Source organism: Meriones unguiculatus, chromosome 3 (assembly GCF_030254825.1).
Source record: "Meriones unguiculatus strain TT.TT164.6M chromosome 3, Bangor_MerUng_6.1, whole genome shotgun sequence".
NCBI classification, from domain to species: Eukaryota; Metazoa; Chordata; class Mammalia; order Rodentia; family Muridae; genus Meriones; species Meriones unguiculatus.
The window spans coordinates 18680255-18708228 of NC_083351.1; the positions used below are offsets into that span (position 1 = coordinate 18680255).

The 27974-nt window shown below is 55.9% G+C and overlaps 1 protein-coding gene and 1 long non-coding RNA gene across 3 annotated transcripts; one reads left to right on the plus strand and one right to left on the minus strand.

The window, feature by feature from the left end:
• Window positions 1-676: 676 nt before the first annotated feature.
• Ahdc1 (AT-hook DNA binding motif containing 1) lies at window positions 677-17429 on the minus strand. The gene is made up of 4 exons (XM_021643930.2): window positions 17330-17429; window positions 17156-17193; window positions 11890-16806; window positions 677-1120 (listed from the first exon to the last, which is right to left on the minus strand). The coding sequence occupies exon 3, from the start codon at window positions 16730-16732 to the stop codon at window positions 11933-11935; it is 4800 nt and encodes a 1599-aa protein (XP_021499605.1). The 5' UTR covers window positions 16733-16806; window positions 17156-17193; window positions 17330-17429; the 3' UTR covers window positions 677-1120; window positions 11890-11932.
• On the plus strand, window positions 4551-9231 carry LOC132652982 (uncharacterized). 2 transcript variants are annotated; one of them, XR_009590573.1, is made up of 3 exons: window positions 4551-4671; window positions 8841-8925; window positions 9072-9231. It is a non-coding gene; the product is annotated as an uncharacterized LOC132652982 (long non-coding RNA). The 2 variants fall into 2 exon arrangements; XR_009590574.1 differs by having other exon boundaries at window positions 8841-9231.
• Window positions 17430-27974: the final 10545 nt, after the last annotated feature.

The window sequence follows — 27974 nt, forward strand, 5'->3', positions numbered from 1 at the left end:
TGGCCCGGCAGTTAGGAACACTTACTGCTCTTGCAGAGGACATGGATTTGAGTCCCAGCATCCGAATGGCAGCTTATCACTCTCTGTGACTCTAGTTGCAGGTGACGCCATGTCCTTTTCTGACCTTCAAGGGCACCAAGCACACATGCTGTGCACATGACATACATGCAGGCAAAACACTCATACACAGAAATCAAATAAACACGTCTTTAAAGCTCTAGGGAGTAGAATGGGTACTCAGAGGTAGAAGACACACAGAGTCTGGAGTGGGGGCGGGGGTGGGTACGCAGGTATCTTTTTGGGATGGGAGAACTTGGGTTGGGAGCACAGGAACACACGTAGGCATTTCAGCCCTTCTAAAGGACCTGTGGCCGCTGCCCCTTTCCATCCATCCCCCATCACACATACCCTGTTTTACAAGACACAAGGTGTTCTTTTTTTTGTTGTTTTTTTGTTTTTTTTTTTTTTTGTTTTTTTTTGTTTTTTTTTTTTGCTTTTTTCATTTCTTTTTAATACAAACTTGGATCTTTGGGTGTGTCCTGCCAACAGAAAACAACAACAACAGAAGAGAAAACCCAAAAGAGTGAAAAAAAAAAAAAGGAAAAAAAGAAAGCTCCCAAAAGAGGTTCTCCCTCCCCCCACCATGCGAATTTGCACACCACGGGACCACAGCAGGTTTACAGAATGCAATATACAATCCACAATTTATAATAAAACAGTATATACAATAAATAGGATATTGTTCATTTTTGTCAAACGACCTGTAGATAAATTTCTCAGTGCACACTTGCAGGGGCTCTGGACACCTCGAAACCCCCGCTTGCAACCTCTTGCACACGCTCTCTCTCTCTCTCTCTCTCTCTCTTTTTTTTGTCTTTTTCTAAAACTGTGTTTTGTTTTTAAGTTTTATACATTTTAAAAAGTATTTACAATTGCTGGTTTTGTGCAGAAAGGGCTCACCTTCGGCTTCTGCGTGGAGGAGATGGACAGGGAGGGGTGGGGGGTGGGACATGAGGCTGCAGGGAGTGCAAAGGGGCACGTGGGAGGCAGAGGGGCAGGTGCTCCTGCCAGAGGACGATGTGGACGCTGGGAGGGGTCTTGGCATTGGTTTTTCTGAAAGCTGCAAAGAAACACAAGAGAAGAAGCAGAAGTCAACAGCAGAGAGACACTGAATTCCAGGGGGGGAGGGGGAGCAGCTTTAGAGGCCTGGCTCGGTTCCTACTAAAATTCTGGAGAAGCTAACATCGTGCCTTCTCCAGACAGGCCACTAAGGGATTTGGGGCCTGTTCTGTGTTTTCCAAGCTCAGTTTCCTAATTTGGTTGCTTTCGTTTAGTCTCATGTAGTCCAGGTTAGCCCCAAACTCGATGTATACTGAGGCTAGCTTTGCTCTCCTTCACTCTGGAGAACTGCAGTCAGAGGTGCAGCCTCACCATCTGTCCATCTGTAAATGCCCAAGATCATTCCAAGAGCTGAAAGACTTCGAAAAGCTGGTGGCTCTCTGGAGTTCAAGGCCAGTCAGGACAGCCTGAGCTACACAGAGAAACCCTGTCTTGAAAAACAAGAGACACCCCTCCCCCCTACCAAAAAAAAAAAAAAGAATGACAGGTTGCATGGGGTGTCAGGGTCCTAAAGTTGGGTTTACCGAGAGTCTAGACTCTGGAGTTGGAGCTAGCTAAGTCCACACACCACCATTTAAAAGCTGTGTGAGTTTTGCTGTTGTGAGACAGGGCCTCAGCACAGAACCCTGGCTGGCCTTGAGCCTAGAGACCCACTTGCCTCCCAGGTCCTGGGACTTTAAGGTGCCACCACAGCGCCCAGGCTTACTTTACTCATTAGCAAGAAGGGGATACTAAAAAGCCGGACAGTGTGGCCCACACCTAGAATGCCAACGCTTAAGAGACTAAGACAGGAAAATCTTGAGTTCATCGTTAGCCTGAGGGGCAGCCAGACTTTGTCAAACCACCAACCGGGGCTGGGGAAATAGTTCACCTAGTACAGCGCTAGCCTAACATGTACAAAGCCCTGGATTTGAGTCCCAACATGGTTTGCTTGTAGCCTGCCATCCTAGTATTTATGAAGCCGAGACAGAAAACAGGACATCCTATTTTTCTAAGTTTTGTCGCTGGATCCAGTGGTTTAAATCAGAGAAAGATTGAACACAAATGTGAAATACATTTAAAATAACTATCACATTTATTGTTTTCCTGGTGCCTGATAGGGATCTCCAAGCCTCAGTTTCCAAATGTTAATAATGAGCTTGTTGGGGAATGCCTAGAACCTCCAAGATTGGAAAGAGTGCCAAGGACAGAGCCTCACTCGGCAGAGCCCCACACAGGTGTGAATCCCCGCTATTTATTTTAAATCCACCCTCTTCCCAGGACCCCTCACCCATTCTGCTCCTAGGAGAGATGAGGTGAATGAAGGAATAAAGAAATCATCTGACACAATGCCATCTGTGTTGGTGGAGACACAGCCTCCCTGAAGCTCGGAAACTCCCTAGTCCCCACAACCACGAAAGTACCTCCTTTCAAAAGACAGTTCTAATCACGTGTGTGAAACTTATCTTCTCTATCCAGACCACCAGCACGGCCCAACCCCCCGCCCAGATCTACAGCTCTGCTGCTGTAAAGGACAAGATAGCCATGACAGGGCTGGCTTGGGTCATTCCTAGAACCCTGGGCCCTTAGACTGCCTGTCTCTCAGAGGTCTGGGACTCTGGCTTCCCACCCCCAAGTGAGAGACTATTTCCTCCAGAATCAGGAGCAAGGCTGGGGTGCTAAACTGCCTCCTCAGCCTCCTCTGCATGCCACCTGTCCTCCCCCACAGCCGCAGGAGCCAGGCAGCGACAGAAAGCCTCTCCCTTGTCCTTTCTTAGCTTTCCTCTCCAACAGGGCCACATTGGCATTCCGCTCAGCCTCAGCTGCTGTCTGCTGGGCAATCAGCCCCAGGGATGACTTTTGTCCTCTGGTTGGACTAGCCAGGACCTTCCCCCCACCCCACAGGGCCAGGGACACCAGGTGGGTTCCTGCAGGGAAGGGGGAGCACCCCATCTTAGTTGGACTAGGCTAGGCAGAGGGAAGCACAGGGAGGGCCAGGGCTGAGGACGACGGCACCAGAGCTGTACCATGGGAAGGGGTACTGGGGGAAGACGAGCCAACGCGTCTCAAAGGTGACAGATGTAGCATGATTGGGGTAGTGAGCAGGAGGGCGGCTCGCCCTTGGGAGCAGGGGAGCTGCAGGGGTGAATGTCAGCTTTCTGCGGTTAGGGCGACAAGCACGGCCAATAGCAGAGACGAAGGGGAAGGGCTATGACATGTGGGGGCGCCAGGTTCAGCCAGCACTGAGGGCCTCGATCCAGAAGCTGGCTTCACTGCAGTTGAAGGACAGTTGCCAAGAGGAAGAATCTTCTAGGTAACTACCGGAGGGGGGTGGGGGCTGCTGCAAACCATTTGGCACACTGACAGTGATGAACCCCAGCTTTGCCTGCTCCTCCAAGGGCCCAGAGCACAAATCCCGTGTAAGTCCCCTCCACTCCCACCCCCACCAGCCCTTAGCCACTGCCAGTGACCCTCTGCAAGCCAGGTCTCCATGGTGATCTCAGCCCAGCAGGCGGTTCCTGCCAGAACCTTCCCATGGTGCCTGCGACCAGGCAGCAGGAGGCTTTCTCACCCTCAGCTAGGCTGCCCAGAGCATCTTACCTTCCCTCCCACTGCCCGCTCAGCTTCTAGCACTTGGCCAGCCAGGGGCCCAGGCAGAATCTGGGGGAGGATGGTGAAGAATCAAAGGCTTTGGTGGGTGGGTGGGGGAGTTTGTTCTTGGTGAAAGGAGAATGCTATGGTGAGTAGAACACAGACCTAGCTAGGCTCAACTCTAGAAAACTGAACCAAATACTAAGGTGCCAGTCAGCCCAGCTGAGGGAATAGGAACAAGGCAGAGAACAGAATAGGCCTGGATCCACCCTAAAAGCCTGCCGGAGTGGAGGAGAGCAAAGCAGACAGGTCCTAATCATGTGATCTGTAGGTAGATGGCCATGCCAAGCAAAAGTCCTGTGGGGCTCAGGGAGAGGAGGAACACTCGGTGCAGTCTGGGAAGGAAGGCTGCTGAGGAAAACTCACTGCTGAGTTCAGAGCTCAGCATGCTGGGATGGCGCATGCGTGCGGACTTAATGACAGCTCACCCTGACTGATCTACGGCTGGTCAGCATGTCAGGGTGTCCAGCTCAGCTCTCACACACCTCTAGGATGCCTTGTTGCCATAGCGACCGGTGCTCTTGCCATTCTCCACTCTGCTCTCCCAGACCTCTGAACCCCCAATTCCAGTATGCACCTGGCCCCGGGGCGCCAACCGCTTCTAAGACTTAACCTCTTAGTGCCTCCACGAGGAACCTCTGCGTCCCATTTACTGCGCCCTCACGCTCTAGCAGCTTCAGTGGTCTTTGTCTGGGCAATGCTCAGGCTGCCCAGAGAGCCATTCTCCCTGTAAGTGGAGCGCATACTCTCCCTTTAAGCAGCCATGCACCACACCCACTTCCTCCTACAGCCTGTTTGCCTTGACCTCCACTCCCCTGGTCTATGCCTCCAGAAGAGGACTTCAATGGCAGGCCCGGAAGAGAGAGGTCCTTCCCTCTCTGGGCTTCACTTCTCTTCCTTCAAAGCAAAGGGTGTGAACAGGTAAGGAAAGAGATCTTTATGTGTTCCAGACACCAGGGCAGACCAGTTGCCTGAAGACAGAGCTACTTCTCTGGCATTTTCAGGTTATCGGGCCAATGAGGTAATTCAACATGCAAGGAATTTCTGTGGGGTTTAACTATACCTGACAAGGAGAAATACCACTAGGGGTTCAGCGAAGGGTCACAAGAGGTTCCCAGCTGGGACCAAAGAGGTCAGGGGCGTGGTGCCCCTCAACTTTTCAGAATCTGTGCCCTGACCTATGGCTTGGCGAGCCTCCCTTTTGCTGCTGGACGAGGGACCTACAACACTTGCCGGTGGAACTGGACAGGCTCCTTACCCGCAGACACCCACCACTGTGCTGCGACCAGGCCTCCCACCTCCCCTTCCATCTTGTCCTGAGCAAGCAAGTCCTCATCCCCACACCCACACCTGTACACGTTTATACACCTGTGTGCACGTGTCCCTCCATGTTGGGAATGTCCTATGTAAGGACAGGCATCACGGACACGTGAACATGCAACTGAAGCGGATGCTGAAGGCAAGGACAATGGAGTTGAGCGATCTCCCAATAGTCACTCTGATTTTTCAGCGTTTCTGGGACTCCTGGGAGGAGTTCTACTTGGAGGCTGCCCTCGGAAAGCCACCTTGTCTGGAGAGTTAACAGGTTCCCTGACATACCCCTCTAAAGTACCGCGTTTAGGATTACTTCGGGGAGATCTGGGCACTGAACTTTTACCCCTCCCTTTCTTTTTTCGAGACAGGGTCTCTCTATTGTAGCCTTGGCTGGTCTGGAACTCCACATGCTCTCTGCCTCCAGAGTGCTGGTGTTAGAGACCAGCACTCAGGAGACCATGCTCGGCTGGCTTTTCCTCTCTTAGCTCTTCCAGTCGATTACTTGTTCTTGACTCAGACAAACACAGACAGACAGATAGACTCACAAACACACACTAGAAAGACGACTTACGTGAGGAAAAGGGTTTACTGCTAAGCTGGGTGACCTGAGTTTGATCCCCAGAACCCACATAGTCAAAGGAGAGAAAGGACTCCCAAAAGTTATCCTCTGACACCTTGATGTACACACACACACCCTTGAAATAACCCCAAAATGATGAGACACTGGAGTGGGGGTGACAATGCAGAGATGAGTGACTAGTCTAAATAAGCTCATGGCATGCTGGGGACATTCCCGGAAAGGGCTATCAAGGATGCATAAAGAGCTGGAGATTAGTTGTGCCTGGGAAGGATCATGGAACACTTCTTGGAGGAGGTGATGCCTGAGTGAAAGACTGGCAGTGACAGGTGGGAGAGCACAGTGGGCAGAAGAGGGCAATAGGCCAGGGCATAGCAAAAACAAGGGCACATTCTGCAAAGGCCTCTCTATTAGTTTCCTGACTCTGCCTGGTAGGGAAAGGTTGTAACGTATGTGAGGTGGGGCTGGAAAAGAGGTGGATGCCAGGACAGAAGCCCAAATATCCCCTGCACCATGCTAGGCAGTCAGGCTTGTGTTCTGTAGACAAGAAGGCTGGAGAGGAAGGATGCAATCAAAAGGTGTGAAGCATGGAGTTGCAAGAGCAGATGTGCTTTAATCAATTCATCCAATAAATATTTTAGGGGCTCCAGACACTGCGCATCTAAAAATGCTGAACAACAAGCACTTTGGCGGCCACCACGGGCAGAGCGGGCTGGGGTGGGGGTGGGCCAGAGACCCAGGTGGCTGAGTAGGGCTCTAGCTGCTGAAATCTCTAATTTGTTAGGATCCATTTCCAGCCTCAAGGAAGTCCCTGCTGTCTGCCCTCCTCCTGTAGCTCAGAAGGGCTGGCATGGAGGATCTTCCCTCCCGCTGCAGGAGCTGCGGCCCCTCCCTAGAGAGGGAATCCATAGAGGGGTTTGAAACAGACCCATTAGGCTTGTGGTCGGCGGTGTCTAGGGTATGGGTACTGGCCAGTGCAGAGTGGGCTGCTAGTTCATGCGGACTGGACGCAGACTTCGTCTACTTCCCCAGCCCCCAGCACAGGCAACCATGGCACATGGCAGCCATGACAGTGACGAAGCAGACAGAGCTACCCAGGGAAAACTGTAACACACTATAAAGTTATAAGGGAGGCTTTCAGATGCTGTGCGGTTGGGGAGAAGACTGTGGGAATTGTGTGGACAGGGTTCTAGCTGACCCAGGTGATTTTTGAAGGTTCTTTGGAGTCGGGCTTTACCTGATCCTTATGTCCCTTCCTCTCCCAAGGAGGACTTGGTCCAGTGTCTAACATAAGAACACTATGATCAGCCGGGCCTGGTGGCACACGCCTTTAATCCCAGCACTCAGGGAGGCAGAGGCAGGTGGACTGCTGTGAGTTTAAGGCTAGCCTGGTCTATGAAGTGAGTCCAGGACAGCCAAGGCTACACTGAGAAACCCTGCCTCAAAAAACCAAAAACTGAGAGAGACGCGGGGAAGGAAAGAGAAGGAGAGGGAGAAAGAGAGAACACTGATTGGCCTATCCTCCACTTCCCCAGGACTGGGGGGCAGAATCCAGGGTCTGATGTGTGTATAATAGGCAAGCACCCTAACACTCAGCTACATCTCCAGCCCCAGGAGAAATAGCAAGGCTTCCCAACGCTCCGGGCCCACACCAGGAAATACAAGGCCCTTGTAGAAGGGCAGCAGATGACAGATGCAGGAGGGCTATCTTTGGTCAAGCCATGGTCAGGGACAGGGGTTGGAAATGTGTGACTCACACTACTTGAACTGGGGACCCAGAATTCAGACTGTGGGAACGTATTCATCCACCCATCCACCAGCTACTGACTAGGTGATTTCCTGTGGGCCAGGATGGGGCTAAGGGCTTTACATGTCAATCCCCTTAATTCTTACAAGAGATAGAGAGAATGTGAGTCAGAGTCCTGTGAGTCACCAGATCACCTAGCCGGTAAGGGGTGGGACCAAGCTGCGCACAGGGGCCCGTGTGTAACCACAGGCGTGCACTCTGAGCCACTGCCTGCCAGTTTTAGAGGTCTGCTTTTACCAGGGACGTGGGGTGCAGGGAGAGGAGCAGCAGCAGAAGGCATGTTCATAGAGAGATGGTATTTCCAAGAAGCGGGGGCCCTGAACAAGAAGGCCTGGCCTAAATATGGCTACAGGGAAGGCAAGCAGTAGAACTGGAGGATGACCTCAGAAGAGGGAGAAGACCTGGAGGAAGCAGGGCAGGGCTGGCTGAGCCCTGACATGAGGCCTCTCGCTCAGAGCCAGAAGCAAGATCAAGTGACCTCTTAAGGACTCAAGACTCAGAGAGACAAAGCCCAGAGCAGCCGGGCCTGGCCCAGGCCTGGGCATGCCTGCTGACCCCGGCTGGATGGTGGCCTTGGAAACTGCCTCCTGTTCCGGTCAGGCCCCAGCTGGTGTAACCTGGGAGGACCTGTGACATTTCTCTTGGCCTCAGTTCTAGAGCCAAGAGCTAGTAGGGAGGGGAAAAGGATTAGAGATTCCTGAATAGATCTGGCCCTCTCCACCTTCTCACCTCTATTCCTGGGGGCTGCTGTGGCTGATCTTTGGTTCAAGGGTCACAATAGGGAGCTGGTCTGTCTGGCTCTGCTTTTCATTTAGGGGACTGAGAAGATGGAGCCTTCCTTTGGCCCACCCCTAACTGTCCTATCAGCTACAGCACTCAGCAAAGCCAGGACACACATTCCCTACTGTCTCCTCTGACCTTTCATCTCCCAGCTCTCTCTGGGATAGAACTTGCCTTCGCCCTTAGTTCCCAAGGCCTGCAGTGTCCTTCCAGCCCCACAATCTTGCCTCTTCTTCAAGCTCAAGGGCAAATTTTTACCACAAACCCACAAAATTCATTTAAAACGAATTTCAACCTTCTGGACACAATGGTACATGCCCATAACCCCAGCACCCGGCAGGCTGAGGCAGGAGGACGCAAGTTTCAAGTCGACATGATCTACACAGTGAGGGAGTTCCAGGTTAGCCAGGGCTACAACATAGCAAGGCCTTGTGTCACAAAACAATCCCTGATCCCCTAAAACAAAACACAGCTCAGGCCCTCACTGCCACCAGAGAGGCACAGGATTCACCTAAGGAGACCCAGCATCTTGTAGATGGGCAGCCAGGGATGTGGGTGAAGAGCAGCCGTGAGGCAAGCCGTGAAGGGCAGGGATGGCTCCGTGTTTTGCAGACTACAGATTCCTGGGGTCGCGTCACACAGAAAGACAACATACGTGTGCATCGGGATGACTTCGGAGCACAACGCCCAGCGCCCGGTGTGTAATCTTGGCTTCTCCCTGCCTCTGGGCTCCTGCCATCTCCTACCAGGTGTTTTTCAGGTGCTCTCTGTGCCTGGAGCATCTAACTTCCTGGAGTAAATGCTGAGCTCCCCAAAGGAGCCATGTCTGCTTTGTCTCCCCAGAACCTGCCATGGAATGAGCTCCGAGGGGGCTCAAGACGAGCAGCTGAGCTGAACTGCTGCCTCTCCAATACCCATCAAAGCCTCTCACTACCTGTTGGTGAGCGAGCATGTCGTCTTCACTGCCTAAGCCTTCTGTTCACAACGAGACTCTATTAATTTTATTCCCTGCCTCTCTCGTCTCTGTATCCTCCAACCTCTCACTCTCGCCATGATTTTAACTAGTCCTTGGCCCCAGATGATTGCCCGACACGGAGGCGCTTGTGCGTTATTCTAACTAAGGAAGAGGGACTACCCCAGAGCACCTTAGCGCAAGCCCCCAGCGCTGCTGGCTGGTCTGCTTTCCTTCTTTCCAACACTTGCCCGGTTCCACCAAAATCGTCTTCAATGGCTCCCTGCACATCTTGGAATGGTTCAAATTCCTTGCAGTGTCTTTCAGGACCTGGCTCTGCCTGCCCAGCCCTTGCTTAGCTTCCCTGCCTTCTCATCCAAGACTTCTTCAGAGCCAAATCCCTCCCTGCCTCGAGACGGTACACACTGCTTGCTGTTCCCTCGGCCCAGAATGCTCCTTGCCATCTACCGTCTAGCCCCTGTATCTTGCTGGCAGCAGTTGTAAGGTTTGGGCATCCTGTTGCAGGCTCTCACAACCACCTGGCTGGCCTTGTCCCCTCCTTTCCCACATCTCTAGCCACCAGGTGCTCTGCGCCACTCCGCATTGACTGTCTTTCCTCTGAACTGGAGGCCCTCTGAGGATCAAGCGCCTTCTCTGTGGTGCTTCCATGCCTGATCTGTGGGGAGGCTGCACAGATGTCCCGGGGACCACATGTGTCCCTGTGAGGACAGGGCTGCTAACTGCCAGTGCTGGGTGGGGAACAGGCTAGAATGTGGGGCTGGATGGCATCCCAGCTCCTCCTGCATTCAGGCCTAGCTGGGCGGTTCCATTAATGCACTGTGCTGAGCTGTGACCTGCCCAAACACCCAGCCCCCACGCCCATTCATTTTCCATCCCAGAGTCTGGGAGGAACGGTTTTGGGATTATTTCACATTTCTGGATTATCCATGAGACATCTCCCCTCCGGTGAGAAGGATCAAGAGTTTGACATTTAAACCCTAAGCAGCTTCTCCCCCTGGCCTGCTTCAGATCTGCTGCTTGCAGGAAGACAGATGCATGGGGAATGCAAGGCCATTTTGATCTTGGCCTGGCTTTATTAGGGAGAAAAAACATTCCCCCTCAGCAAAAAAAAAAAAAAAAAAAAAAAAAAAGAGCCATTGTCTCTGCCATGCAGATATGTTAGAACCTAAGATATGATCAAAGTCAATTTTCTCAAACAGATGGGGAAACAGAGGCCAGGAAAGGCAAAAGCGTAAAGGCATGTAGCAAACTAGTGGCCAAATAGGGACTGGTGTCCCCCAGGGCCTCCTGGCTCGCATGAATGGCTCTTTGCCACCCTCAGGCACCAGGGCAGCTGGGGTCTGGCAAAGTAGGGGTCATAAGTTTCCACTGATTTTACTTCAGGACCCTGAGTCACCCTGGCCTTAAATGGCCTCTCCAGAGCAGGGACGACAGGCTAGCCCATCAGGAAGCTAAACACGCAGGAGGCTTTGGGGCCACGGGACTGATGACTGAAGCTTTTAGTCAAGCTCTCAGTTATTCCACTGCCAACGGTCACATTGGGCCCATTCTCTGAGCGATCCCTTGCCCAGAGTGAGTCTAGCGGTGGCTGAGTTCTGAAACAGACTGTTCTTCAGCCCAACTATTCTCCTCAGTTATTTGGGAACTTTTTTTTTTTTTTTAACTTTTCTTTTTAGGTTTTTCAAGGCAGAATTTGGTTTCTCTGTGTAGCTTTGGCCATGCTGGAACTCACTCCGTTGACCAGGCTGACTCTGAACTCAAGAGATCTGCCCGCCTCTGCCTCCACCTCCTGGCTCAGTTTTGGCCTTCTATTTTCCTGAAAAATACTAAAGCAGGCTTCAGCCATGAAGGTATTATATCTGAAAGAAATAATGGCAAAACGTCTCAGAATATTTGACTGAACTCCGGAGAAGCACTTGGCTTCAGGAAAAGGACTGGTTTCTCTAACTAGACAGATCCATTGGCTGCAGTTTCCTGGGGCTGAGACGGCAATGGTTTTCACATCTGGATCTTTGCTCCACATAGGCCTGACCACACGGAACCACCATCAGGCCAGGTGTTTTTAGAAAGCACTGAGGGGGCTCCGGATAGGTCGGTGGCACACACCTTTGATTAATCCCGCACTCAGGGGGCAAAGGCAGGCAAGTGAGGACAGCCAGGGCTACACAGTAAGACCCTGTTACAATTAAAAAAATTTCAGAAAGCCTTTGAGGGCAAAAGCCCAAGAGAGAATCCTATGGACCATTTTGTAAAGTTCTTGCCAAGCACATGACCAAGGCAAGGGAGCCTGTAGAACCCTGAGTGGGTGACGAACCCACTCTTCTGTTCACCCGAGGGTGAAGCAAACGTCTTCCCTCATAGGCGATGAGTGGTATTTCTTGTCCAGGCCTAGCAAGAACAAGGTGAAAGGTTCTACCACTCCCAATGACCGGGACTTCTGATGGTTCTATTGGGCCCTTGCACAAGCACGTCATCCTTTTAGGACTAGTCACAATCTCCTTCCTTCCTGATGGTGAACCCCTAAACGCATCCTTAAATCTTACAAGAGCGAGGGGGACTACCACCCCACACCAGACCCCCTTTCTCACACTTACAGCTCTCCCTCTAACCAATGGCTAAGCATCCTCACCTCCCTACCACCCTTCAGGCTCCTGTCCTCTGCACACACACACCCCCCCCCACACTTACCCAGGAACAAAACCTCGTGGTCCAGTCGGCACTTCAGTTGGTACTACAGGGAGGTGACGGTGAATGTGTCCTCAGGGTGAGGTTCCGCCATGGGCCCCAGGAAGCCACTCTTAGGGCCCCCGCCCAGGCCAGGATGTGCCTGTGGCATAAAGCCTGGATACCTGTAGGCAGTGTCCTGCAGGGGCAGCAGCGAGTCCCTCGGCACAGGGGACAGGGTTAAGTCACTAAGGAGAGGGCAGCCATAGCCAGCAGTGGCTGCAGCAGGGCCACGCGGTGGACCCGGCGGCCGGGCCATCTCTAGTGGCTCCTTGTCGGCCTTGGGCGTGGCTGGGGGGCTAGCCAGGTGAGGGGCGCTGAGGCAGACAGCCTCCGTCCTGCCCAGGAAGTCAGCCAGCAGCCCTGAACCCACCTTGCCTTCATAGGGTGGGCTACGGGCGGCTGAGCCTGGCGGGTACCAATAGGACGAACCCTTGCAACTAGGGGAATCGTAGTGAGGCTGGCCCAGGGGCAGGTCCCGGCAGCTCAGGTGGGCCTGGGCTGCAGCTGCATGGCTCAGGCTAGCCCCCTGAAGACTATGCTTGAGGGGCTCACAGGCAGTCAGCTTTGTAGGTGGTGGCCGCAGCTCTTCCTTGAAGCCAAGTGTGGGCGAACAGGTGGGCGAGTATGCCTTCTGCAGGCCAGCATCAAACACTGTGGGTGGGTGGGCCAGTGGTGGGAAATGCTTGCTGTCGAGCTCAGGGGCACCCAGGCTGGGAGAGTCACAGTGGAAGCCTTGGCCAAAAGTGCCGTCAGAAGGTGTAGACGGATTCATGGAGTAGGGTCCCATGAAGTCACAGGGATCTCGTTCTCCCACACCAAACGCTCTTGACTGGGAAGGCAGTGGTGACATGCTACTGTCCCCACTATAGTAGTCCAGGCCAAGGTCTGGGCTGTCCTGGAACAGCGGATTAACTGGCTGTGGCTTGGGGATGAACTTGGCTTTGGCCGCTGTACCACCTCGCTCTTTCTTGGCCGAGCAGGCTCCGCTACCCCGGCCACCCCGAGGCTGCCGGGGCCCGGTGCTCCGTTTGGATGGGTAGCCAGAGGCAGTGGCCGAGGCCGAGGTGGAAAAGCCCAGATGGGAGGCCTCAAATAGGTCCACCTTCTTCCGTCGTCCGCGGCCGGGCTTGGAGCTACTCTGAAAGAGGACACTCTGGTTCCAGTTGTAGCCGGGAGCAGACGACGCTTCGTTCCAGTCCATCATGAGCTTCTCCAGGCTGGACAGGCTCGACTGGCCCTCGCTGCTCGAGGCCTCGCTATTGGCACGCCTGAAACCGCCGCCACCCCCGACAGGCTGACTGAACTGGGTGCTGTCGGAGGACGACTCGGAGAAGGTCTCGGCCACGGCGGTCTGCTGCTTCACTTTCTGCGGCGTGTAGTTCGAGATGTCCAAGATCACGTTGGGCTCGCTCACGTGGCAGTCAAAGTTGGGATTGTAGAGCTGACTGAAGGCCTCTGAGGCCCAGTCCAGGCCTCCATACCCCTGCCGGAAAGGCCACTGAGAAGCCCCCACAAACTGCCGACAGTTCTCAGGTGAGGGCTGAAAAGAGGAGGAAGAGGAGGAGGCCGCAGAGGCCGCAGAAGCTGTGGTGCCCTTGGGTACCATGTAGCCACCGGGTGAGACAGTACTAGCTCGACTGTCACAGCGCAAGGGTGTGGGAGCTGACCCAGAGAAGGGGCCCCCCTCGGAGCTGTTGAAGAAGGAAGCCTTGCTGGGCGGTAGGCAGGGACCCCCAGTAGGTGGTGGGGCGTAGCCAGCACTGTGGGCGCTGCTGGGCGAGGCGGGAAGGCTGTTGCCACTTCCATAGGCAAAGCTGCAGTCCTTGCTATTGGCACAGTCCTGGCCTGAAAAGGGCTTCGCTGGGGCAAACACACTCTGTCCTGCCCCGTAGCCACCGTACTGAGGTGGGTAGGTGCTGGCAGGCGGGTGGGTTGTCGGCGAGCGGGCCACAGCGGAAGGAGGGGGGGCCAGCTTTGGGAAGGTCTCAGTGGCCCGGCAGTCGGACGTGGCTGGGGTTATCCCGTAGCTTGTTGCCCGTCCTGGGGGAAAGCTCTGACGGGAAGGCAGGACAGGCTGGAAGGAGGGGTCTGCTCCAGCTCCACCGCTGCCCACTGCCACTGGGCTAGCCTTGGCTCCCCGGCTCGGGAAGGTGGCAAGCCCCCGCTGAGCAGGCAGCGCATTGGAGGGAGGCCCTGCATAGGTGCCCGATGCCTTCCTGGATTCTGGGCGAGAGGCTGAGAGGGCAAAGTCCAAAAGGTCAGAGGAGTCATCCGAGTCAAGCAGGGAGCGAAAATAGCCAGTGAAGAGGTTTTGGCGCTCCTGGCTGAGTTCCGTCTGGCCCGAGGGTGCCCCCGCATAGTAGCTGCCGCGGCCTGAAGCCCCACTCTCCAGCCCAGTGGAGGCGAAAGCCCTGCCCTCGGCCCCCTGGAACCCACAGTTTCGGCCAGCCTGGGCCCCTGGGTGTCCATGGTGAGGGGCCCAGCCACCACCCTTGTCCCCAGCCCACTCAGCACCTGCCTCCCCAAAGCCTGGGCCACTGGGCACCTGCTCCGGGAACAGAGTCCCGTTCTTTCGGGACCGCCTCTTGCGCTTGGGTTTCCCAGTCACAGCATCTATCTCTCCTCGGCCCCTTTTTCGTGGGTGACCCAACTCGGTGAGACCCGGACCCACAACCCCAGTAGCCGCCACCGCCACCACCTTCTTTTTCTTGCCAATGCCCTCAAAGAAGTCACTAAAGGAACAGCGGGCTGCTTTGGCTGCGTGGCCTCCGCCCCTGCCTCCGAAGCCTCCGGTTTTGCCTCCACGCCTCCGGAAGCCCTGCACGCGGTGCAGGAATTGGGAGATGCTCTGGGTGTCTGGGGCCTGGTGCACGGACTCAGGCTCACTGGGTGTCCAGCAGCGGGGTGGGGAGCACCTCCCAGCACACTGGCTCTGGCGGTTCAGAAAGGCCAGCTTGGCGAGGACATCAGAGTACTCAGCCTTACTGTCATTGGCATCTGCCGCATACGATGGCTGCGGAGAGGCCAGCTTCTGTTTCCGCCGCCGCCGCTTCTTCACCTCCGGCATGGCAATGGCGGCCGCTGTCACGGTCGCAGCCTCAGCAGCTACCACCGCCGGCTCTTTGGGCTTGCCGGGACCCAGCAGCAGGTTCTTGGGAGGTCGGCCACGCTTACGCTTGAGAATAATAGGCAGCTCACCTGGAGGGAAGACCACCACCACGTTGCGGCCATTGTTCTTCATCTTCAGCAGCGGGGTGGGCTCTGACGACACCCGCAGGCCCAGCTCCTTGCCCTCCACACTCAGACTGCTACTCAAGGAGGAGACTTTGTACGTGGTCTTGTTCCTCCGCCCCAGTGACACTGGGATCTTGGCCATTTTCACCACCATGCGCCGCACGCCCCTGCACTTGCCTTTGCGGGTGGGGACCATTGGGGTCTGAGAAGATTCTGGCTCCAGCTCAGGAAGTGGGCCTGGGCCTGACAGAGCAGGAGGAGGTGGTGGTGGTGGTGGCAGCGGTGGGGGCTCAGCCAGGGCAGCTGCCAGCCCCGCAGGCATGGGCAGGGGAAGCAGGCGACCCTCAGGTCCCGAATCTGCCTTCCGCCCCCTTCCGGCTTTCCGCCTGCGACACAGGATCTTTGGCCTATCAGTGCGCCTCAGGGCGTACTTGGGGTGGCCCTCAGGCCCCGGGGGACCGTGGGATGAGCACAAGTCCAAGCGTAAGGGCTCAGCAAGTTGGCAGTGCCCCAAGGACGGCTGGGGCTCTAGACGTCGACTGGGGACATCCAGCAACTTGGGCAGGGGGTCGAGGGCCTGGGGGTCAAGGAGCTGGGATTCCAAGGAGTCAGGTAAGGTATCGAGGGCCTGCAGAGTCAGGCTCGGCAGCCCCAGAGGGTCAGCAAGGGGCTGCAAGGGCGGGAGCTCCAAACCTTCCCCTAGAGGCTCCAGGGCCTGCGGGTCTAGGAAGCGGGGTTGGGGGTCCAGGAGCTGCGGTTCAGGGTGTGGTGATGGAGGCTCAAGGGCTTGAGCCTCCAGGAGCTGGGCCTCAGGACAAGTAAGGGAAGCCAGCTCACTGAGGATATCAGCATCCGCCAGCTCAGAGTAATCGGGCCCATCTGGCTCGGGCTCTGGGGGCAGACCAGTGGCCGTGGCTGTGGCTCCAGGACCATGGCCTTGGCCAGGCTGAGGACTATCCCTGGGCTCCGGCTCAGGTTCATAGAGGGGGTGGCTGGGCCGCTCTGACTTGGCGTGAGGGGTGGCACGCTCCTCGGGGCTCCGGATGCTGTTGGCCAGGCTGGGCGAGGAGAAGAAGCTGTACTGCAGGTCTCCGGGTGGTGGGGCAGGTGGGCGGCTCAGCCGCAGCCCACCGCAGTCCAGATGCACACCACTGTGCTGCAGGTCCTGGGAGAGGCGTGTCAGGTCCTTCATGATGTCAATCAGCCGCACCACCGGATGCAGGTTCACACGCCCGTTGTCCCAGTGGCGGAGGGAGCTGTTGTCTGGGGCCGGTGTGGGACAGCGGGCCTGAGAGACAGGCCGGGCTGCCCGAGGGGGCAGCAGGTCGTCTCCCTTGGCAAGGACCGGTGGACGCCGGGTGCTGGGGTCCCGACGTGGGGGCGGGCGTGGGTTCTCAGAGAAGGTATGAGTGGAAAAGGCCTTGTCAGGTGGGCTGGCAGGGGGCCGGGTGGGAAGCAAGGGCCGGGGGGTGGGGGGGCCACCGGGGTAGTACTTGGGCTCTCGGAGGTAGTCAGGAGAGCTGCACACGGCACTGGACGTCACCACCAGGCCCTGAGGCTTCACACGCATCCTGACCTTGTCCTCCTCGGGCCACCGGGCGGGGCCGGGGCTGACATGAGGGTGCGAGAAGCCGGGACCAGAACCTGCAGGGGAAGGAGGTTCTTCACTGAGCATCTGTATCTTCAGTTTCCTGGATCTGAATTAGCCCCTTGGCCCTTTCTCTACAGTCTTATTTCCCTCTATGTTCTAGCCCAGGGCCCAACCCAAATTGCCTGCAGGTCTTCCGTCACGTGTACACACAGCGAACTCCACATGGGGCCCCAGCAGCACAGGGGCAAATGACCCCCTTTTACAGGCTACAGAGAGGCGAGGATCCCCATCTTGGGAGGCCTAGGATCAGGGCAAGATGACCACTCCACATTAAAGTGAAGCAGAAGACCAGGAAGACCTGCTACCCTTCCCTTCTCAGCCCTGTCCCCAAGCTGCACTCACCCTCGGCTCTGCCGCCTGGGCTGTCACACTGGGTATCTCTGTGGGCAGCAAGACAAGAGCAGAGCTGAGTTCTCCACACGATGCAGGGTCCACACTCCACCCCTGCTACCCGCACACAGCCCCGCCCCTTTCCAGACACCACCCCAGCTCCATCAAGGCTCCCTCCCATCTGACCTGGTAAACAGAGGGGCCCCGTGCTTGGGGGCTCTGCCAGTCGCTGGCTGTCAGCTGGGGGTGTTGTGGAGCAACTTCGGCCTGAGCCCAGGCCTTGGGGTGTGGACAGCGCCTGGAAAGGACCACCGCAGCTCAGGTTTAGTGAGCACCTACTGCACGCCAGGCACTGGGCTGGAAGCTGTCCAGGCATTGCTTCATTTAATTCTTCATACCGATCCTGCGAGGTAGGGGCTATTAATGACCCCATTTTGCAGATGAAAAAAAATGGAGGCTCAGACATGCATTCATTCGTACGTTCATTACTTATGGAACGTCTACTTTGCAGGAGGCCTGGGAAGTCCAACACTGAACAGATAACCCCGAGTGACCTAATGATCAGTGGGCTAAGAGCTGCAAAGAAAAGCGAAGAGAGTACCTGGGATCCGGGGTCCAGGAGCCACAACCAAACTGACAACAAAAGCCTGAACTGTGGGGACACTTTACTGGCAACACTGGGCTAAGGACGTTAATGGATTATCTCATCTAACCTCCCTGCCATAATCAAATCAATTATCCTGCCCGCTTTTAAAGAAACCATCCAGGAAAGGTTCCAAGTACCATGAAGGCCTATCTGCCCCGTCCCCCGCTGAATGAAGCTCCCCACACCTGCGACAGCTCACACTCCACACAAGTGTCCAAAAAGGCACGTGTTGTTTGCCTCGGGAGTTTGTTTATTATAGTTTTTCTACGCTTATTTTTATCGTACGTGAGGAGTGTTTTGCCTGCACACACGTATATACACCACGTGCATCCCTGGGAGCCCACAGAGGTCAGAGGTGGCATTGGACCCCCAGGAACTGGAGTTATGCGTGGTTGTGAGCCACCATGTGGGTGCTGGGAATAGAACCTGATCCTCTGCAAGAGCAGCCAGTACTCTTTACTGCTAAGCTATCTCTTCGGCTATTATTTTATTACATTTTAATTGCGTGTGTATGTGTGCAGGTCAGAACACAACCTGCATATATCAATTCTCTCTTTCCACCATGTGGGTCCCAAGGACTAAATTCAAGTTGTTTAACTTTGGGTCAGGTTTGACACTTTTTACCCACTGAGCCATCTTATCAGCCCCGTTTTTCAAGACAGGGCATGGGGGGGGGATGGTACAGGCGTGTGGCACATGTCTGGCTCTACCAGTGACAGGAATGTAGAAAGGGACGTTCTCTTGCCCCTTCAACCTTCATCAGCGTCTCTGAAGGGCCACCTGACTTCCGAGTCTGCAGCACAGCCTGTCCTCTCGGAGCCCTATCTATGTCACCTTCATAGTATTTATCACAACTGTAATCAATTACAGTGTGACTGGCCATTTAGTGTGTCTCCCTTGAGACTGTGGGCTCTTCAGGGGCAGGGATCACATCTGTCTTGTTTACTGCTGTGTCCTGCGACCCCAGAGCCTGGGCTGTGGACGCTGCGTAAATATTTACGGAGTGACTCTGAGATGGTCAGGACAGAGCTGGAACTCAGATCTGGGCATGTCTGACTCCCAAAGGAACCTAAAGACTCAGAGCTGAGCAGGAAGTAGGACCTTAGCGAGCTGCATGAGCTCCTGCTGCCGAAGGATCTCAGAGAGCAGCCGCTGATGACTGCCCAGTGTTCGGTCCTGACCTAGAGCTGTATCATGAGGGCTTTTGCCCTGTGGACAGGCTGCCATCTTGCCTAGCTGGCCCACACACTGTGGGAAAGGACACTCTGCGGCCCCTACAGAAAGCAGCAACATGCAACCCACAGTCAGTCCTGAGCACTGCCAGGGCCCACCTCTCGGCATCCGGGAAGGAATGCAGCCCACAGGGCATGTGCAGAACTTTGCAGTCTACACACATGACCCACTGAGTCTTCACAGCAACCCAGGAGGCATGCATGGCTTCTTATCCTGGAGCTACAGAGCAAAGGGGCCCAGAACCCTTCCTGGTGAAACACGCCCGCAGCCACGCAGCTGTTCAGAGGCAGAGTTCCTAATTCTCTGAAGGCCAAAGCCTCTTTCCACTCTCAGCTCCTGCCACAGTCCTTTAGCCTCTTCTGGAGAGGCTCCTTCTAGAGCTATGGTCTAATTTAAGGCTGGGAGGAACACCGAAATTATCTAAGCTGCTGGCTTCCCAACCCTGAGCTCGGGGGAGCGAAGGAGCTGTGTAACACTCCAGATACCCAGGCCCTAGTCCAGGAGGACCTGACTCACATATCTGAGGGACATCTGGGAAGCTGTCGTTCTAATCTGCCCTGCCCCCAGTAGGTACCCTGTGCTCTAGTTCCACTCTATAGAACAGGAGACTGAAATGGGAAGAGGTTAGACCTCACTTGAGGCCACAAACAGCACATGAAGGAACCTTCTGCTGTTCCTCCAGGTCGGTCTTCATTTCCGTCCACTCTGCCAGACCTCGTCCCCGTGGCTCCCTCGCACCTGCTAACTCAAGGCTCTGCTCTCTCCTGTGCCTCTTGTGGACCTGTACCCCTTCCAGCCAGCACTGCCTCTTTCTCTCTTCTGTCTCTCCCCACACACTCATTCGTATGCACACATGCACCCCCCACGAGATCTCTCCATGTAATCTGGAACCCTCGTGTGCACCGTGCTGGCCTGAGGGGCAGCTGTGCAGCCAAGGATAACCCTGCATTCTCATCCTCCCGACTACACCTCCCCAGTGAGCTCTCAGGGTACACCACCACACCCAGGTTTTGCAGTGCCAGAGACTGAACCCAGGGCTTTGTGCATGGTAGGCAAATACTCTACCGGCCTGGCTGCTTTTCCAGCCCCACCCCTTCTTTTTGGGAGACAAGGTTTTACTCGTAGCTGTGGCTGGCCTAGAAATGACCACGTAGACCAAGCGGACCTCAAACCTGCAGCTATCCTCCTGCCTCTGCCAGCGCCGACAGCAAGAGCAAGTACCACCCTGCCTAGTGAGAACACCTTCGGAGTGTGGAGGCAACCGGGAAACAGGCCGATCTCCGAGGTCCAGCCCAGCCTGGTCTACAGTCAGGGCTACATAGTAGGACCCCGCCTCATAGCTCACACTCCAGTAGTCGGCTTGACCTGGCTTTTGGAGGCACCTACCAGAAGCTCCACTCCTCCCTTGCTGTGGGTGGGGCTGGCCAGGCCTTCCTGCTCTAGAGACCTCCCACTTGGGGCCTGAGGGTGTGATCTTGGCAGAAGAGACAAACCTCCTCTCCAGTGGTTGCTTCTGCTCCACCCACCCATGAAGACCTTTGGCCACATCCTCCTGACTGTCCACTGCTCTTTTGCAGCCTTCAGGATCTGAGGGAAGCGGTTGGCTCCCTTCCCCACCACACCCCAACAGGCAGCCATTCTCTTGGCCTCTTCTCAAAGGTACCATCTAGCCCAAGTCTGTGAATGAAAAGTCAAAAGGGTCCTCTGTCTGCCTGTCTGTTCCTGGGTCAGTGTCTGAGCTTGCCCACAGGGACACCAGCTGGCTAGGAGGGGGCCCCAACCTGCAGCGCGCACAGTGCCGGGAAGCGCCAGCCCACATCCTTGATCCCCAGCCCCACCCTCTCCCGCTGTGGCTGTGACCACCCCACCCCTTCCCCAGCCCTCCTCCCCCCTCACCCACCCTTAACCTCCCCAGGGGAGCCAAGCTGCCAGCCCCAGCTCTCACTTCCGGCCTCATGACCCTCTCTCCAGCATGCATGCACTCCTCCTCCCATTTCCCTCAGCCAGCCTGAAGGCCCAGGGATGTCCCAGGCCTCCTAGCAGAGGGAAGTGCTTCTGTTCTGAAGGCCTATTCAGGACCTCCACTAAGGCCATTACCTCCCAGGATCAGCCAGCCCCGTCTCTCTGAGGAACTTGGTATCGTTCTCTTGGTCTTCCCTTCCTTTTAGCCCCTAGTGCCCACCCAACCTGTAGATCTTCTAGGAAGCAGATTTGATTCCAGACCCAGATCCTAACGAAACAAGGAACCAGTCACTTATTTTGTACTAATGTGAGCACAGAGAGGCTTAGCCATGCCCTTAAGGACACACAGCTATGCCATTCAGTTTTGCTGCACATTCAGCTTTGTTGGGGTCCTCTAAACCAAACTGCTTCACCATCCATAGATTCAGCCTAGCCTGCCTCCCCTATCTTATCAGTTCTAACCTATCTTGCCCCCAGCTTCCATCTGTCATCGAGATGCACTACCTTCCCTGACCACTAGGTGTCCCCTTGGAGCCACTGATGCCCCAAGGGGAGCTGGTCCTGCCCCGCCCCCGGGGCCACCAGCTCCCCCCACCCCAGAACAGTGCAGCACTGCATCCCCCACCCCACCCTATCCCCTGCCACACAGAGCTCCTTTGTGCAGCCCCCGCCCACCCTCTTCCTGTCCAGAGTGGGGCACCTGGCAAGCAGGTCTGTTCCTGAACCGCCCCTGCCAGCCCCTTGCCCTGGGTGCCAGGTGTGTAGGCGCCACTGCCAGCTCTCACTGGACCCGAGGGTCACCCCATTGGCAGCCCTCCCTTCCTCCCTCCGAGGTCACCCAGGGACTGCTTCCCGCCCCACTCCACCCCCATCCCCTCCTGCCCTTGGCCCTTCCAGACTCCTGTCCTTGTCTTTCCTTCTGTCTCCCAGAGGACACCCTCCTCCAGCACCACTAGCACCTCCTCCCACCTCTCTCCCGCCCCCGCCCATGTCCCTCCCCAGAGAGAGCCAGCTCTGCCCCGCCCCTCGCTGCCGACCAGGTCGGAAGAACTCCTCCCCCTGGAGAGTCACTGTTGGAAAGGAAGTGACTTCAGCAATTTGGCCACAAGGCTGGGCACGGCTGAGCCCAGCTCAGCCCAAGTCTTGCCCAGCCCACCTCCAAAGCACAGAGGGAGCCATGTGCACATGGCACCGCACCTTGCACCAAGAACCCTGAGCGCACACCAAACCCACTCAAGGGTAATGGAGTCTTGGTCCAGCGGCACCCTGTGTGGTAGAAACAGCCCAGTCGATCCACACCTGACAGGACCCTGGCCGGGCACAGTCTACCCACATGTGCGGCCCAGCAGACACTTGTGAAGTGCTTAGCTCTCACCCCAGCCTCGGCCACTTACGTAACTCTCCCATACCCAGTGCCGCGCGCTAAGGACAGAGAGCCTTACACACCTGCCTGCACAGAGACCCAGTCCCAGCACATACATCCACAGCCTCCCACAGCCCTGCCTCCCCACCCTTCCATCCCTGGAGGCCCAACCCCCACACAGACCTCAGGAATGCTCCTTTGGAAGTTGGGTGGGGTTCCCAGCAGGCTAAACTCTAAGGAGCTTCCTGGAGCCTGAGGCTTCATGTGTCAGTTCAGGGAGTTGCCTCTACAGGGCAGGGCAGCCCCACCTGGCCTCTGCTGGGAGCCTGGGTGGGCTAACCTGGGCTATGAGAAAGATGGGTTCTACCGCGGCCCCGCCGCCTAGCCGGCTGCTGGACTACCAGACCTCCCAGGACCTCACCTCGGCCTCCCAGCTCTGTGCTTCCATTGAAGCCAGTGGAGAGGTGTCCTGAGGGGCCGGCAGCACACAGCAGGCTCTCTGCCTACCACCTCTGCCCTGAATCCTGGTCTCCGGCACAACCCATCTCTCCTCCCAGTTCTCTCAGGTCATCAAGGCAGAGGGAAGAGTCCTCAGGCTAGGAGGCAAGAGTCTAAGGGACTCAGTGTATCCACCAGCCTCCATTCCCCTTTCTGGGTAGTGGGGAGTTCGAGGAAGCTAGACTAAGGTTTCTTAACTTAAAGGGTCTCTCTTTTTTTGTGCCTAAGCTGAGAGGAGATCTCTGTTACACTGGCCCAACTTTCTCAGTTACCTGAGCAGGCTCTGCAGAGGCCTGGCTCAGCAGGAACGGTCTGTCTTCACCAGCATCAGCTTCTCCAGGGTGGTCTCTGCAGGGGCCGGAGCTGCGCCCCTCACCTGGGAGCTTCTGCACGCACTCAGCTGGGCTGGCTCTGGGGTCCAGGCCGGTGAGTACACAAGCAGGCAAGCTCCCATCTGTGGACGAAAACACAGCACACCGAAGGTAAGCGTGGACGCAGGGCGGGCCAGGACACACTACACAGATGCCAGTCCAGCCCTGACTTTCCCCCCTGCAAAACTCGGTCCCACCCACCTTCCCCTATCAACTAATTCTTTAAATATTTAATTGTTGGGGCCGGAGTGGTTAAGAACACTGGCTGCTCCTCCCCGCGACCTGAGTTCAATTCCTAGCACCCACATGGCAGCTCACAACTATCTGTAACTCCTGTCCTGGGGGTCTGACACTTTCACACAGACATACATGCAGGCAAACTGCCAATGTACATGAAATAAAAAATAATAACAATAGTAACAACAACAAGTTACTTTAAAAAGATTTGATTATTGTATTGCACCTGTTTTGCATGCCTGGTGCCCACAGGTCGGAGAGAGGGCGTCAGCTCCCCATGGAATTGGAGTTACAGACGGTAAGCCATTCTATAGGTGCTGTAAATGGAACCCAGGTCCTTGGCAAGAGCAACAAGTGCTCCCAACCTCTGAGCCATCTCTAGCCCTGAGTCCCTGTCTCTTGCAACCAAAAGGTTCCTGCTGGGAAGCGGTGTTTTTTGCACGTCTAGATACTCAGGTGTGTGCACGAACTGCACACAGGAGAGAATGGGGGCAACTTGGACTTGGCTCAACTCCCTTATCCTGTATCCTTTGAGTCTCCATTGTCTCATCCCTAAAATCAGGGAGTCACATCCAGTGAAAAGCGGGAAAGCTCTGTGTAGGGGGGGTGGGTTTGGGGGGTGGGAGGGTAGTGACTGTAGGTGCAAGTAGCTGCTCTGAGTGCCAGGGATGCCCATCTCCAGCAGTGACTGGTTATATAGCTCTTGTTTTCGTCTTCTTTTTGGTTTCTCCAGACAGGGTTTCTCTGTGTAGCCCTGGCTGTCCTGGAACTCACTCAGTAGACTGGGCTGGCCTCAAGATCTTCCTGCCTCTGCTTCCCGAGAGCTGGGATTAGAGGCCTGTGCTGCTACCACCACCTGGCTTGTTTTCTTTACTAACCATGGCCTTCCCCACTACTTCCCCCATTTCCTACTCAGTGGCTGGCCTTCTGCTGTCTGCACTGAGGCCCGGGTAGGGTCAGGGTGTGGAAGGTGGGAGGAGGGGTGGTTGAGAACCAAACCTCATAGATTCTGCTTGCCTGGAATGTTGCATGTGTGTGCGCCTCTGCCCCATCTATTGGTGAGTTGCTGGGTCTACCCTGCCTACCAGTACGTGTCTCTGTATGTCAGGGTAGGGTACCTGTTCGATTAAGACTGTACCTGTGAGAGGGCTCAGGTGGAGCTCAGAGGAAGTGGACTTCTGGAGTATAAGACCCTGGGTTCCACTCCCAGCACCATAAAAATAAATAAAATCTGCACGTGTGGGATCATGAGTCTGATCAGTAGTGGCCGGCCATGTTCTGTGTCTTGCCAGAATCACGGGTCTTCAGTTATGCTTGTGGATATGTGCACCTTCTAAATTTCTACTCTGCTCAGCTCTCTGTATCTATTTGCTGAGCCTCTGACAGGTGTGCCCAGCTAGGAGTGTGCACGTGTGCGTGTGTGCGTGTGTAGAGGCTCCCTGAACCTCACTCTGTCAGGAGCCAGACCAGCTCCTGCCTGCCTCAGAGCTCTCTGGATGCGAGTTTGGCAGCAGGGTGGGGGCGGGGGGGTGGATGCCCTGCTGTCCCTGCAGGTTTCCATTCTCCAGGCCTGTGACTGTAGGCGCTGGTGTCACTGTGGATCAGCATTGCCTACCTCCTACCTCTGCCTTTCCTTTCTGTGGCTTTCAGGGTCATGGTGTGGATGGCGTGACTGGTCACAGTGTCCCTGTGGGTTTGTTTCGCCATGGTCAGCATGTGCTTGCGGGTATGTCTTTGCATGTGTGGATTTGTATGACCTTATCATTGTGAGTCTGTGCATAGCATGTGCGTTGGAGGGTCCTTGTGTTGTCCCATTATAGGTCTGTGCCAGTATAGCTGAGTGTCAGTGTCAACACGTATGAGAGGGCCTATGTGCCTGTCAGCACAATGGAGCCTGTGTTTGTGTGGTAGCTTTGTGTAACTCATGTACACAAGTACATGGAGACAGCCTTTGTGAGGCTGTGTGTGTGTCACTCACTGTGTTGGCGGTCGTATGTGCCCTTCTCTCCTCCATCCCTCCTTATCTCCAGAGTGCCTGCGTGTGCTCTCTCTCTCTGTCTCTCTCTCCCTCTTCCCCCTCCCTCCCTCTCTAGGAGCCAGACAACTCCCCAAGCCTGGATTAGGGACAATTTATCCACAGGCAGAGAAGGAGAATTCCAACCTGCCAGAGCCTCCCTCTGATCCGTTCCCCCCTTCCCTGTGGCTGAGTGGGCATGGAAACACAGCCTGGCAGCTCCCAAGCCCTCAGGGAGACCCCCACCTCCACAGTTCCCCAGAGGCCCAGAGAGGTGGAAAAGGTGAGAATCTGGGTGGCCTGGAACCCCCCCACCCCAGTGACTAACTGACCCCCATGGCTCAGCTAATCTTGGCCCTCCTCTACATACAGTGGGTGGGTGAGGGACCAACCTGCATGGGGTCTGCCAGTCTCTGGGGGCTCAAGAGAACTGAGGAGCAGCTGCCCTCAGAGCCCTATATCCTGATAGTTCCCAGTTTGTAAGTGCCATCCTCCCAATAAATAACAAGGGAACATGCAACCGTGCCCATTCAGGCTGGGGCGGCAGGCTGTGTGGTGGGGGAATGTGGCAAGGGGGAGCAGGGCTGGGCTGGGACTAAGGCTCCCTTCACCGTGCTCCAGGCGCAAGGCAGAATCACATGTTTCCCATTAACTGCTTTGGCCTCCTTGTTCGGGGGTGTTGGCTGGGGGAGATTTGTTCTGGTTGCAGACACCAGCAGAGACCACACAAGAGAGAGAAGGAGAGAAGAGGGGGGGTTCTCTAGCAAGCACCAGAGGCACAGAGGAAGAGAGAGAGAGAGAGAGAGAGAGAGAGAGAGAGAGAGAGAGAGAGAGAGAGAGACAAGGACCAGGGACAGAGGCCAGTAAAGAGAAAGGTGAACAGAGACAGTGGGGGACAGGGACAAGGAGGCAGGCTGGGCAAGGCCCCAGATAGAGAATCAGTTCAGGTCAGGGAGGACCCAGAGAGAGACAGGAGGCTTCGAAGACAGCAGCATGGGGAAGGCAGCCTGACACCGACGGTAGCAGAGAGGGAAGACCAGAGATCAGGCTGATCCACCCAAGCCTGGAGAGGATGGCAGGGACATAGTGGGTGGGAAGGTTAGGTGAGGGCCTCACGGGCAGGGAAGAGGATGCCCAGGCGGGTGGCGGGAGGGGGCAGCCAGTGCCTGAGCCTCCTGCCTGCTGACCCTCAAGCCTTGGAGATAACACACCCGAATAGTGCTGACTTGCGGTTCAGAAATCCAATATCCTCCGCGGCGCACTAATCGACTACCTGAGCCCCAGCCCGCGTGAGCTGCCCCGATTAATCCTGCGGCTCCACAGCCTTAATTAGTTTAACAGTTTCAGGGGCAGAAGAGGCAGGCAACAGGGTCCCTAGGCCCGTGGGGACACAGTCCTCACGCAAACCCTGTGTGGCACACCACATCCTCAGTCACACCTGCCTAGGCCCCAGAGGCCCCTTCCCACACCATCTGAAAAACACTGGGTCCTTTCTCCCAGGGTACAGCCCCGAGGGCTGGCACTTGGGTCAGAAGGTAGGTCACGAGGCACTAAGGCTCTCCCTCTCCTACTTGTCTGTGCTTAGGGCCACAAGTGTTTCCTCTGGCCAGCCTTTTGGGGCCCTTCAGTCTGCCTGGGGCAGCCCTACCAACTGCCAGCCCCGTACCACAGGGTAGTAGGTTGTCTCTTTAGGGTGAGAGACCAGCCCCTCACTCACTGACAACATCCCAACAGCATGAGCTGATCGCGCGTGCCACGCCCCACAGCGGCGAGAGAGAGAGAGAGAGAGAGAGAGAGAGAGAGAGAGAGAGAGAGAGAGAGAGAGAGAGAGAGAGAGAGAGAGACAGGCATACAGCCACTGACAACCCAGCAGGAGCAGCTAAACACACAACCTGTTGCTTCCCTGAAAATGTGAGATGGTCATATCCAAAACACCCAGATGGCACAAGGTGGTTCTCCAGTTGTCACCCCTCACAACCGTGTGACAACTAACCAGGCACCTCTTACCCATTGACAGGATGTGGGATGTACAGAAAGACCTGCCACACACAGTGTACCAAAATAGCCCCTGCCACGGGACCAGTCTCCTCCACCCACCAGAGTATGAGGCAGGGAGGGAACCCAACCTTGTCCTTCTCCGTGGCCCCCTATCTAGACATGCCAGGCCACCTCTTCCTGCTTTGGACAGGTGACATCCCACCCACATCCCTCCTCCAGCATTGTCGCCAGCCCGGGTGGTACTGTCTGTCCTCTGCCTGCAGAAGCGTCACAGCTCACAGGGCATGAATGTCACCCCAGCAATGCTAGAACCCGGCACAGCCAGCCACACGCTGCCCCGGTGACAAACGCTGCTGGCCCCAGGAGGAGGCACACAAGGCTCTGGGTGTGACCTTGCTCCCTGGACACCAGGAGGGAAGGCACTGTGGCCTCCTGCCTGGGTAACCCAGCAGCTAGGCAGCGAGGCACAGAGAGAGGAGCATTGGGAGGGAAGCTGGCCCGGCACACAG

Coding starts and splice junctions, on each gene's coding strand:
- Ahdc1 (XM_021643930.2), bottom strand. CDS start 16,732: ATGCGTGTGAAGCCTCAGGGCCTGGTGGTGACGTCCAGTGCCGTGTGC.